At 46.0% G+C, this 12056-nt stretch overlaps 1 protein-coding gene across 3 annotated transcripts in view; it reads right to left on the minus strand.

Moving 5' to 3' along the window:
- Positions 1 to 12056, minus strand: part of ARID4B (AT-rich interaction domain 4B) — a 176088-nt gene that overhangs the window by 102458 nt on the left and 61574 nt on the right. For all 3 annotated transcript variants that reach the window (XM_060243094.1, XM_060243107.1, XM_060243100.1), the window contains exon 3: positions 2021 to 2131. In XM_060243094.1, the coding sequence (XP_060099077.1) occupies positions 2021 to 2131 (111 nt within the window). The remainder of the gene's footprint in view (positions 1 to 2020; positions 2132 to 12056) is intronic.

Here is a 12056-nt window from a genome sequence, read left to right on the forward strand (position 1 = left end):
GCAGAAGCCAGCAAAAACAAGTTCAAGTTTATTCACAGCAGAAGCCAGCAAAAACAGTGCAGTGTAAATGATAAGTAATCTCCCACTTTTGGTCTTGGAATTCAGCAGTCTACAGCAGTTGCCAATTATATCAGTAAAAGTCAAAGAACTATATACAGCAATTCTCCCTCACCACGATCTGTTTGGACAAGCAAATTATTTTAAGGCACTCACTACCATAACCTAAAACGGAGATAGCATGTATTTTAAGAAGTCAGTTAACTTATCCCAAATTTGTCTTTTTTAAAATCAATAGAAATATATGTAAATCTGAATTATAATTGAATGCCAAGGACCAAGGTTGTTCTAGATTTCCCTTTCCCTGTTTATATCTTTAAGATATTTAAGCCTAACATATGAAACCGTCAGAGCTCCCGAAGTAGATCAGAAAGCTCCATGGATCAACTGTTACAGCTATCATATGCTAGGAAAAGGAAAGATCCCCTGTGCAAGCACCAGTCATTTCCGACTCTGGGGTGACGTTGCGTTCACAACGTTTTCACGGCAGACTTTTTACAAGGTGGTGTGCCATTGCCTTCCTCAGTCATCTACGCTTTTCCCTCAGCAAGCTGGGTACTCATTTTACCGACCTCGGAAGGATGGAAGGCTGAGTCAACCTCGAGCCGGCTACCTGAAAGCCCAGCTTCCGCCGGGGATCGAACTCAGGTCGTGAGCAGAGCTTAGGACTGCAGTACTGCAGCTTTAACACTCTGAGCCACGGGGCTAATGAATCATCTAAGGCATCATTTTTAACCGTAAAAAGGATTTTTAAGTAAACCTGCCTAGGATTGCTCTCTAAATAAAACTTTGTGGTTCTGCAACTAATTAAATAAATTTGACAAAACTGATTGGTTTGGTCTTAATGTTTAAACAAATTATACTACACAGATGATACTTTGAGGGAAATGACATGTAATGTAACCTCGGATTACATATTTCTAACACAGGCAACAAAAATTACCAGGTTGAGTGCTTATCTTAGGGTTCCCAGCTTCCTGCTGGGGGCAGGGGCTCCCCTGGTTTTGGCATGGGACTGGCTTAGGGTTGCCAAGTCCCCTGCAACCTCTGGTGGAGAACTGTTTCACGCGCAAAGTGCAATGACATCACTTCTTAGTGCTAGCAACATCGCACTCTGACTGATCTAAGAGCTTCTGGGGAAACTTTATGGTTTTCCTGGACGCTCTAGCAATTTGGGAGGGGAAACTCTATGCTACCATATCCTACATTTAGCCTAACATTATTGATTTGCAGCCCCAACATTATAGGTAAACAGACTATATTGACATACATGCAGCAGAAAATTTTCCAGGGAGAAAATATAGCATTAGAACATTTTGGTTTGGGTAAATATTCAACCCAACATTACTGCTGTAGTCCTGAAAATACTAACTCAACATTAAGCACAACTAGTTTCAAAACAAACTGCTCAACAATACTTGGGATTAGGGTCAATGGAAACAGTTGTCTGAAAATCAATTAGGGAAACCCCATTCAAATGAAAAGAATTTGTGCCACAGCGTGTGTTACACAAGGTATTCCTGGTCTGAAAATCTGTGGCACAACTAGGACATTACGGAAGGCTGCATTGAGAGGCTTCTGTCACAAGGAACAGCAGACACCTACAATTAAACAAAGGTTTCCCTCAAATCTTTTATCATGGAGTATCTTCATTATACAATTTGTCATGAACTTTAGTAGGGATACCAGATAATTACGCCACTTTTCATTTTAGAGATTCTATCACACACACACACACACACACACACACACACACACACCAAAACAACCCTCAAAACCCTAACAGCACTACTGCTTGTGGTGGTGCTGTTTTCTTTTGGTGCTCAACAAACTAGTCTAATAGATAGTGGATAGGACTGGCCCTAGAAAATTTTCCCCATTTCAGTACCTTTCATGTGCATCACTGAAAGATTCATATATTACAGTGATCTACACATACGGTTTATAAAATGTACACACATACCTTGACTTTGACAAGTCTTTTTGCAGTTTTAATTTTGGCCTCACAGAAGGCCCCTCGATATTTAGCACTCACATCTGTGCCCACTGTCAAGTAAGGAGGTTCATCAATGGCCTAAAAGAGAAAGAACATACTGTAAAATGCCTTCCTAGATACAAGGACAGAGAATGACTTCTTATGTGGTAATATTACACATAAAAATAAGACATCATCTAATACTCACTTTTTAAAAAATACTTATTTCCAGGCCAAAGATATCACAAGCTTTGCAGCTATTATAATATTAAACAACCAAACAAGTTCAAAACCAAATATGAACAGGAATAATCAATAGAAATTCATGTACAATAAGAGTTACCTCTCTGTGTGTGTGTAGTATAATCCACCAGAGTTAAGAAAGGACAGAAGCAATGAGATCTGCTCTAGGAACTTATAGAAGAGTTCTATTTGTTCTTTTTAAGCTCTGTCTTTCTTTTTTATATTAAAAAAAAACCCCAATTAAAATAAATATGTATTAAATAAGGATTTTGAGAGCTGTAAATAAATATTTGGTGTCTTCAGCCATTATTCAGCATACTCTTCTTCCTGTATGATCATTTCTGTATTCTACACCTTATCCAAGGAATTCACACCAAAATAGATGGTAGTCACAAATAATCTCATTGCACAGATGCTGATTTTCTTTAGATTTACAGCCTTGTTGCATGTTATATTTATCATATTAAAAACAGCAGTGTTCCAAGAGGTATGAGTTAAATAGGGGTGTCAAACATGTAGTCTGTGGGATTGATCCTACCCCCACAGGGCTTCTATCTGGCCCATGAGGAACTGCCAGTTATCTGCTTCCTTCTCCCTCTCTACTTTTTTTTGTTGTCATTACAACTTGGTGTATAAAATGCGAGGTAAAAAATAATTTTTCTTCTAAAATTAAGAGCACATTTGCTGTATTTTATGTAGAAACAGTTTCCTGAATATTTTATCAGTAGCACAGAAATACTGCAATAGCCACAAGTTCTTCCGTCACTGTACTCCTCTATGCAACTACTGAATTACCATATTTGCTCCATATGAAAATCAGGAAACTATCATTTAGAAGGAGAAAAAGCAGGCAAACTGAGCTGGTATCCTGACTTCTTCTAACATCTACTGATAAAACTGAGCAAGCTTTTGAAAAACAGGTTGCTTTACCTGTAACTGATGATCTTCGAGTGGTCATCTGTTCATTCATACTGTTGGGACTATGGTGCCTGCGCCGACTCCAACGGTGTTTCTCTAAGCTTCTGCGAGGGTCTTGGCACCCTCCCACTGAGCATGCCCAGGAACTCCACTGTGAATGTCCAGAGGGGGCACCCAGATCCTGCTAGTTCCTTCTGACCATTGAAGAACCACTAAAGGCGTAGGTCCTCAAGCAGTGGGGAATGAGGCTGGGTAGTGTGAATGCACAGATGACCACTCGAAGATCATCCGTTACAGGTAAGCAACCTGTTTATCTTCTTCGTGGTCTCTGTGCTTCACACTGTTGGGAGATTAGCAAGCTCGGTCTTACCTGGAAGGTGGATGCTGAAGAGACCTCAAGCTTGACTGGATCGCAAAACCGCATGCCCAACGCCGGCCGAGGGGTGGAGTTGGAGATCAAGGGCGTAATGTCTCATGAAGGTGTGTGGAGATGCCCAACTTGCGGCTCTGGAAACGTCCAATAGCGGCACCCCTTTGAGGAAAGCAGAAGATGTGGCCATGGCCCGCGTTGAGTGGGATCTAATTGGTCCACGAAGGGGTCTTTTGGCTAGCAAGTAGCATAGTTTGATAGTCTCTACTATCCATGTTGAGAGTCTCTGCGAAGAGAGTCTATTTCCACTATCGTGCTCTGCATAAGTCACAAAGAGGTGTGGAGACTTCCGGAATGGACGCGTGCGGTGCAAGTAGAAGGAGACTGCCCGCCGCACATCCAAGAAATGCAACCAACGTTCCTCCTCCAAACTGGGGTTAGGAAGAAAAGTGGGTAGGAATAGCTCAGATCACACGTGGAAGTCCGATATTACCTTAGGCAGGAAGGTGATGTCTGGGATCATTCGAACACCATCATCTGAAAACGTGTTATTTGGAGGGTCCGCTCTGAGGGCTCGTAATTCACCCAGCCTCCTAGCAGAGGTAATGGCTACCAAGAAAATCGATTACCATGATAACCGGAGGTCACACCTCGCCATTGATTCAAACGGCTTGTCAGTGTCTGAAGAACCAGGGGCAAGTCCCAGGATAAAGTCGGGTCTCTAACTGGAGGGCACGTCCTACGGAGGCCCTGAAGGAAACGTTTATAGTGTCCCTATCTGAGAAGACCGATGTTCCCTGTATGTCCTCATGCATGGTCGATATGGCCGCCAAGTACACCTTCAGGGACGAGTAGCTCAGTCCCTTGTCTTGGAGTGCAATGAGGAAGGAGAAGATAGATTCCAGGGAAGCAGATTCTGGTGCACACGAGTCCGTCAGAAAGTAGCAGAACTATCGCCATTTAGCAGCATAAGTCTGCCTAGTGGACGGTTTCCTACTACTATCCATGACTTCCTGGACTCTCAGGGAGATTGGTCCGGTTTGATTAGCCATGCGGTTAATTTCAGGTGAAGGATGTCATGGTGCAGGACCGCCCCCCTCCTTGGCCGATGAGGCTTTGGATTGTACAGATTCCAGGACCGCCCCATGAACTGAACCCTCTGTGAAGGCTGCAGCTTCGATTTTTTGAAGTTCACTTGGAGGCCTAGGTTGGCTAGTAGTGCTAGTGTCGTTTGAGTGTCCCGAACGAGGTTGGATTCTGAGTTGGCCACCAGGAGCCAATCGTCTATGTGCTGAAAAATTATGATGTTCTGGAATCTGAGGTGTGCTGCCGCCACTACCATGGATACCCGGGGGGGGGGGGGGAGATGCCAAAGGGCAGTGCCTTGTATTGGAAGTGCTGTTGTCCCATCGCGAACCACAGAAACTGGCGATGGTCTCCTCTGATTGTGAGATGGAAATATGCATCTTGGAGGTCAATCGTGGCCATCCAGCAGGCCTGCTGCAGGAAGGGCAGGATCTGTGTCAGAGTAATCATGCGGAACTTTTTGGGTGGGATGTGCACGTTCAATCCCGAAGTCCATGATGGGTCGAAGGCTGCCGTCCCTCTTGGGCACGGTAAAATACCAGGAGTAGAAACCCTGTCCGAAGTCCTCCAGGCGAACAGGTTCTATGGCTCCCTTGGCCAGCAGATTCGAGACCTCGTCCAGAAGGACTGGGGATGGGCATGTCACGATGACCCCTGATGGTAGATGTGGGGTGTGGAACTCAATTGCATACCCCCTGGCAATTATTGATAGCACCCACTTGTCTGATGTAATCTTTAGCCATGATGGAAGGTGGGGGTATAAGCGAGTGGTACATAGAAGACAACTGGTTGTAGGGAAGCCAACTCGAGGTGAGTCAAACCCCTTGTTTGGGGCCTTTGGTAGCTTTGGAGCGCTGTTGTTGAGGCGTGCTCTGGTACTTAGATTTCCTGCTGTATGTCGGCCACTGAGAAGGATTGTAAGGTCTGCTCTTCCAGGGTTGATCCGGGGAGCTCCTTGTGGAGGAGCGTCTGGACCAGGGTGCAGAGCCTGTGAGCGCCTTGAAGGATTTGGTGGAGGAGGATGAGATGCTCAGGTTTCTAGATGCCTTGACACTCTTATCAATCTCCTGGAGGGTGGAGTCGGTTGTGGCGTGGAACAAACCCGTGCCGTCAAAAGGAGGTCCTCTATGGTGGATTTTGCATCCTGAGTTAAAGATGTGGACCGAAACCAGGAATGTCTTCAAAGTGCAACAGCTGCGGAGAGGGTCTTTGCTGCCGTGTCCAGGTTGTGCTTAATAGAGTTTACGTGCTGCTTGGCAACTGCCATGCCCTCTTTTTGTATTTTTCACAACTGGGCACTCTCTCCTTTGGGCATGTCCTGGAGCATGGGTGTGACCTGGTCCCATAGGGCATATTAGTACCTGGCGAGGCACGCTAAGTAGTTGGCGTTCTTGATGCCTAAGGCTCCTGCCATGTAGAACTTCCTCCCAAAGGAGTCCAGCTTTTTCCCCTCCTTGTCCATGGGCGTCGATGAAGAATGACGGTTCCTAGAGGACGATGTCACCGCCATGGAGTTTGGTTTAGGGTGTGAGAGAAATTCCACTTCCTTGTCCTGCACCTTGTATAGGTGGTCCAGCCTCCTGGACGAAATGGAGATGGATGCTGGCTTCTCCCAATGGGATTTTGCCACTAATAGAAAGACGGAGGTCATCAGTAGAGCAATGGCTGCCGAAGTGTCCTTTTGGACTATGTCATACACTGGGCTGGTGATTTCTGGCTGTGGTTGCATGATGGAGAAACCAAGTGTAGAGGCCATCCTTTTGATTAGGGCACTGTAGGATCTTAAGTCCTCAGAGGGCAAGACTGGAAGGTCTTCTCCTACCGGGGTGGAAGGGCCCGCCGGATTGCCCAAATCGGACTCGGAGGCGGTCGCCAATGAAATGTCAGATCCTCTCAGATCGGCCCGAATCCAATGGCGCTGGTCTGGTCAGCTTAGTCGAAGTCGATGGGGCAGTTTCTCTATCCTAAGGTTTCTTTGGTGGCTACTTCGGTTCCCTCAGAATCGACCTGGTGGAGAGTGTGGAGTATTGGTTCCACTCCAGGTAGCGTCAGAGCGGAGGCCATGGTAGGGGTGGCCCATAGAGGTACTGCAGTTGCCTCTGATTCCACGAGTGGAAATTCGGTGCCGGGGGCTATCGTGTGGAGGCCTCTGATCAAAGTCCAGTCTCAGCCAATCGTCGGTAGGTATCTTCGGCTCTAGCAGACAGTCGACAGGTTCCTGCTCCGGAGGGTCTCTGATAGGAGATCGGGCGGGTGTGGTCGGAGCCGAATCAGACGAGGCTGCACTTTGCTGGGTGAGGTCTATGTCGTCACCCTTAGTGGAGTACAGGGTCGCATCCTGTCTATGGACTGGAAAATTTGCCCGATGGGTCGGCGTCTGTGAGGTTTTTAGGGGTATGGATGCCAAAACCAAAGGGTCCAGCTGACGCGGAGTGAACTGTAGTGATGCGGAGTCCTCCGGCGTGGAGGAGGTCCGACGCTCCTTGGAGTGTTCTTTTGGGGGGTGTTTGTCCTACTTCTGCTTCTTTGTTGATGACGAGGTGGAGGACTGCGAGGCCGACGACTGTCGGTTCGATGTCGATGCCATCTTGGACGAGGCGGACGACTTAGCTGGTGTGTTTAGGCGGGAAGTAGCTACCACCGATGCCAGGGAGCCCTCCGGAGCGGATGTTTCACCCATTGGTTGAGGGGTGAGAGCAGATTCAATGAGGGCTGTTTGGAGTCTTGCTGCTTGATTCTTCCGCGTTTGTCTTCCGAACTTTTGGCAATGTGGGTGTGTATCTGTACAATATCCCTCGCCGAGACAGAAGAGGCAGGGGAATGCCCGTCTGTGGGGGTGAGCTTGCTCCTGCACTGGGAACAGCGCTGGAAGCAGCCCCACATAGGCCAACGGGCCTAGCGGTGGGGCTGAGGGAGGGAAAAAACTAGGATTCTAACTATCTGAACTAGAAAACTAACAACTAACACTTCAACGTCTTTTTTTGTGTGTGTGAAGCTAATGAAGAAGAAGCAGAGAAAAAGTACCGACTGGAGTGACGTGGAGAGCTTCCTCTCGTGAGCATGATCAGAAAGGAACTGGCGGGATCTGAGCGCCCCCTCTGGACATGTGCAGTGGAGTTCCTGGGCACGCTCAGTGGGAGGGCGCCAAGACCCTTGCAGAAGCTTAGAGAAACACCGTCGAAGTCGGCTCAGGCACCATAGTCCCAACAGTGTGAAGCACAGAGACCACGAAGAAGATCATAAAGTATCCCACAAATACTGAACATTTACCCTGTCCAATTAAAAAAAATTCTTTGCCTTGAAAAAACAATATCTAAGATTTCTGTAGAAAATTAACTAGTTTGATTCCAAGCCATAGGCTTGACAGATCCCCACTCTGTGTGTTTGTGTGGGGGGGTGTTGCTTGGGGGAAAAAGTGTAATAAAATACAGAACTTTCAAACACGTTAATAGTGCAAATGAAATGCATGAGAATAGTTTCTTTCAGAACAAAGAAGGACACAAAGATAACTTTGCATAGGATTGCACTGTTAGATCCGGAAGAGATAGCACATACATCCAAGGCTTTTTTCTGAAAAAAGAGGTGCTGGAACTCTGAAGAGAGAAATGAAAGAAGAACACAGGGGTGCCCCTCATGAACTTTTAAACATTTGTTTTAGAATTTTGTTTTCACAAAGAGGTTCCAGAACTCCCTTCCGCTGCATTCCCCCAGGGAAAAAAGGCCTGCGTATGCCACAACAATATAGTAACTTCTAATCTCAACCCTTGTCACAGGCCATAGCACCCCATATAAGAGAGTAAAAGGGTGAAACATGTGGCTATCTCTACAAAGAGCAGTGACACAACTACCGAACAGGGGGTAGGACAAAACAGACCCCTCATGATACCAAAAGGCAGGAGGACGAGCAGCTGCCAGCACTGGCCTTCATAGGAATAAAGCCCTCCTCACGAGAAAGGACTTATTTAATAATTTCAGAGAACCAGAAAAGAGCCATGGTTGGGAGAAGGTGGATGGCTGAAGCAGATGGAAGCAAAAGAGGAAACAGAAGCCAGCAAGGCCTAGGAATTCCACATCTGGGCCAAGGGAGAAGGTCCAGTTACTGATGACACTGGAAGCATAGCAGCCTCAAGGCTTTAACATGTTGTAAGGGTGCAGCAGTTGGAAACAGTGGCTAGAGGACTCTGGGGCAATGACCTGTGAATGTGATAGGGTTGCCAGGTCCAATTCAAGAAATTCCTGGGAACTTTGGAGGTGGAGCCAGGAGACTTCGGGGGTGCAGCCAGGAGCAAAGTTGTGACAAGCAGAACTGAACTCCAAAGGGAGCTCTGGCCATCACATTTAAAGGGACCACACATCTTTTAAATGCCTCCCCTCCATTGGAAATAATGAAGGATAGTGGCATCTTCTTTTGAGGCTCAAAGATTTGGACCCCCTAGTCCAATCTTTTTTAAATTTGGAGGGTATTTTGAGGACAGGCATTGAATGCTATTCTGAAAATTTGGTGCCTCTAACTCAAAAAACAGCCCCCCATGCACCAGATACCCACAGATCAAATCTCCATTATACCCTATGGGAATTGGTCTCCATAGGGTATAATGGAGCTCCAGACAACCCTGAAGTGAGAAGAGAGCTTCCAAACCAGGGGAATCCCCTGCCCCCAACTGGGGATTGGAAACCCTAAATTAAGTAATGTTGTAACAAGGGTAACTACTGGGGTAAGTGATCCCTGGAAGTTATTTAGAGTTCCAGTCTACTATTCACTAATATCAACTGGGCTGCTGGTATAACTGGTAATTTGCAATTGACCATAGTTAACTCACAGAGTAAGAGCCAAAATCAAATTGTCAATGGGTGTTTAGAGATTGATCCAAAAGCTACATTAAACAGGAATTGTAGTTATAATTTGTTCTCTTAAGGAAACTGTCAAAACAAAGCTGCAGGCATGCCTTTTCATAAGTAGATGGCTGAGTTGAAGGAAGAAACAGTAGTCCAGATGGATCTCAGCTTTTGATATCACATGATGCTTGAGCATGAACAGGAGGTCAACATTATAATTTGTCTTCATTCATTGCATGTAGAACAAAATATCAGAATGCAGAAATCCCGTGAGTTTTTGAAATACCGTTCCACATAATTTACTTGTTCATCTAGGTACATTCACATTTATACATGTGGTATTTATATACAAAAAGGAGTATCTAAAACATGAAAAGTTTCCTATATAGAAAGCACTTCCATGAAGAAAATTCCATGGAAATTGTATGAAAGTAAAAGTTTGTATCTCAGAGCTGTTTTTCAGTTACATTAGTGCCTTTCTATGGGGTTTTTTTTGGACAGTTCTTCCTCCCATTGCAGTACCCTCCTCTGCCCCCATGCTGTGTCCCCTGACCTCCCAAGAAGCATAACTTCAAAGGGCTCAGTGGGCTATGATAGGAGGGGTAGAAAGCCATATAAGCTGCTCAGAACTTGTTGAATAAAAAGCAGTAAAATGAGATGTTTGCACATATGCCTTATTTCAGGGTCTATATATGTGCTGGAAAGCTACTATCAACATGTGTTCATACAGCAAAGAAAATTATAATATTGAAGCAACCCTGAAAAAGACTGCACTAACTACTAGCACACAGGGAGCCAGTAACAGTTACCCCAAAGATTGCAAAAAATAGCACCTGTCTTGCCCTCTACCCTTAGAAGTTATGCCACAGTCAGAAAAGTGTTGAAGAGCTCTTTCCATAGTTAACAGAATATCATAGGGCTAGCAATGCTTTAACAAAGCAGCCATATTAAGCCTGCAATATGGTTTCAAGGTAATTCAGTGAACCTCTTTTAAGTTTCTAAGCTGGAAAACACTACTGCATTGTCCAGCTGCAAAGTGCAGTAGGAGAGGAGAACCCTACATAATTTCAACAAAACCATTAGCACCACTACTTTTATTTCTAGGAGTGACACAGTTTCAGCACTGTATCTTTAAAAATCATCTCAAAGACCTTTTAGGATTCCTTCTAATGGTGCAAGAAGTCTCTGGTGTTAGCAAAACAGAAATTCTGGATCCAGTCCATAGGGGTTTTTTCTAATTACTTTAATGTTTATGAAGAATTGAAGGATATGATTTTAAATAATGGGAAATAATATAGACAGGTTGCTTACCTGTAACTGTAGATCTTCGAGTGGTCATCTGTGCATTCACACCCATGCGATAGAGCGCCTGCGCCGATCCCCGAATCGGTATCTGAAAAGGCCGGGATTTTACCACGCTCAGCGCCAATGGGCATGCACAGGCGTCCCAGTGCACATGCTCACCAGCGCCAGCACGGGGTTCCCACCAGTTCCTTCCTGACCGCTGGAAGACCCTACTGGAGGAAGACCGTCAGCAGCGGGGAAGGAGGGCAGGTAGTGTGAATGCACAGATGACCACTCGAAGATCTACAGTTACAGGTAAGCAACCTGTCTATCTTCTTCGTGGTCTCTGTGCTTCACACCCATGGGAGACTAGCAAGCAAGACATACCTGGAGGCGGGAAGACGATCAACCGGAAGAAACAGCTTGCAACACCGCAGTTCCCAACCGAGTCCTCTGCTGAGCATGCACATCCAGCGCGTAGTGCTTCATGAAGGCATGCGGAGAAGACCAGGTGGCAGCCTTGCAGACATCAGTAAGGGACACGCCTCTCAGGAACGCCACTGATGTGGCCATCGCTCTTGTGGAGTGTCCACGAACAGGTCCAGGTAACGGCTTCTTTGTCAACAAATAACAGAGTTTAATCGTCTCAGTCAGCCATTTTGAGAGCCTCTGAGACGAAATCCTGGAACCTAGCTTGGGGGCGGCATACAAAACAAAAAGCTGCTTGTCCTTATGAAAAACCTTTGAACGGTTCAAATAAAACAGCAAGGCACGCTTAACGTCCAAAGCATGCAACCTACGTTCCTCGTCCGAGGAAGGGCTAGGGTAAAAAGTAGGCAACCAAACTTCTAAATGGAGGTGGAACTGAGAGACCACCTTCGGAAGAAAACTAATGTCCAGAGCCAGGGAAACCCCAGCCTCTCGAAAAACAAGATAAGGATAATCACAACGCATCGCCGTGAGCTCCCCAACACGACATGCTGATGTGATGGCAACCAAAAATGCAGTCTTCCATGACAGGAGCTGCAAAGAGCACGTGGCCATCAGCTCAAAAGGGTGACGAGTTAGTTTGTCCAGCACTAAAGTCAAGTCCCAGAACTGTGGGGGTGATCTTGATGGTGGGTGCAGCCTAAACAACCCCTTCAAAAATTCCTTGGACTGAGGGTGTGCGAAAACAGAGTACCCCTCCACCGGATCATGGAAGGCAGATATTGCCGCCGAATATACCTTGATGGAGGAGAAAACCAGGCCCGCATCCACTAGGGATAACAGAAAATCAAAAATTGC

Source organism: Heteronotia binoei, chromosome 1 (assembly GCF_032191835.1).
Source record: "Heteronotia binoei isolate CCM8104 ecotype False Entrance Well chromosome 1, APGP_CSIRO_Hbin_v1, whole genome shotgun sequence".
In the NCBI taxonomy this organism is placed as follows: Eukaryota; Metazoa; Chordata; class Lepidosauria; order Squamata; family Gekkonidae; genus Heteronotia; species Heteronotia binoei.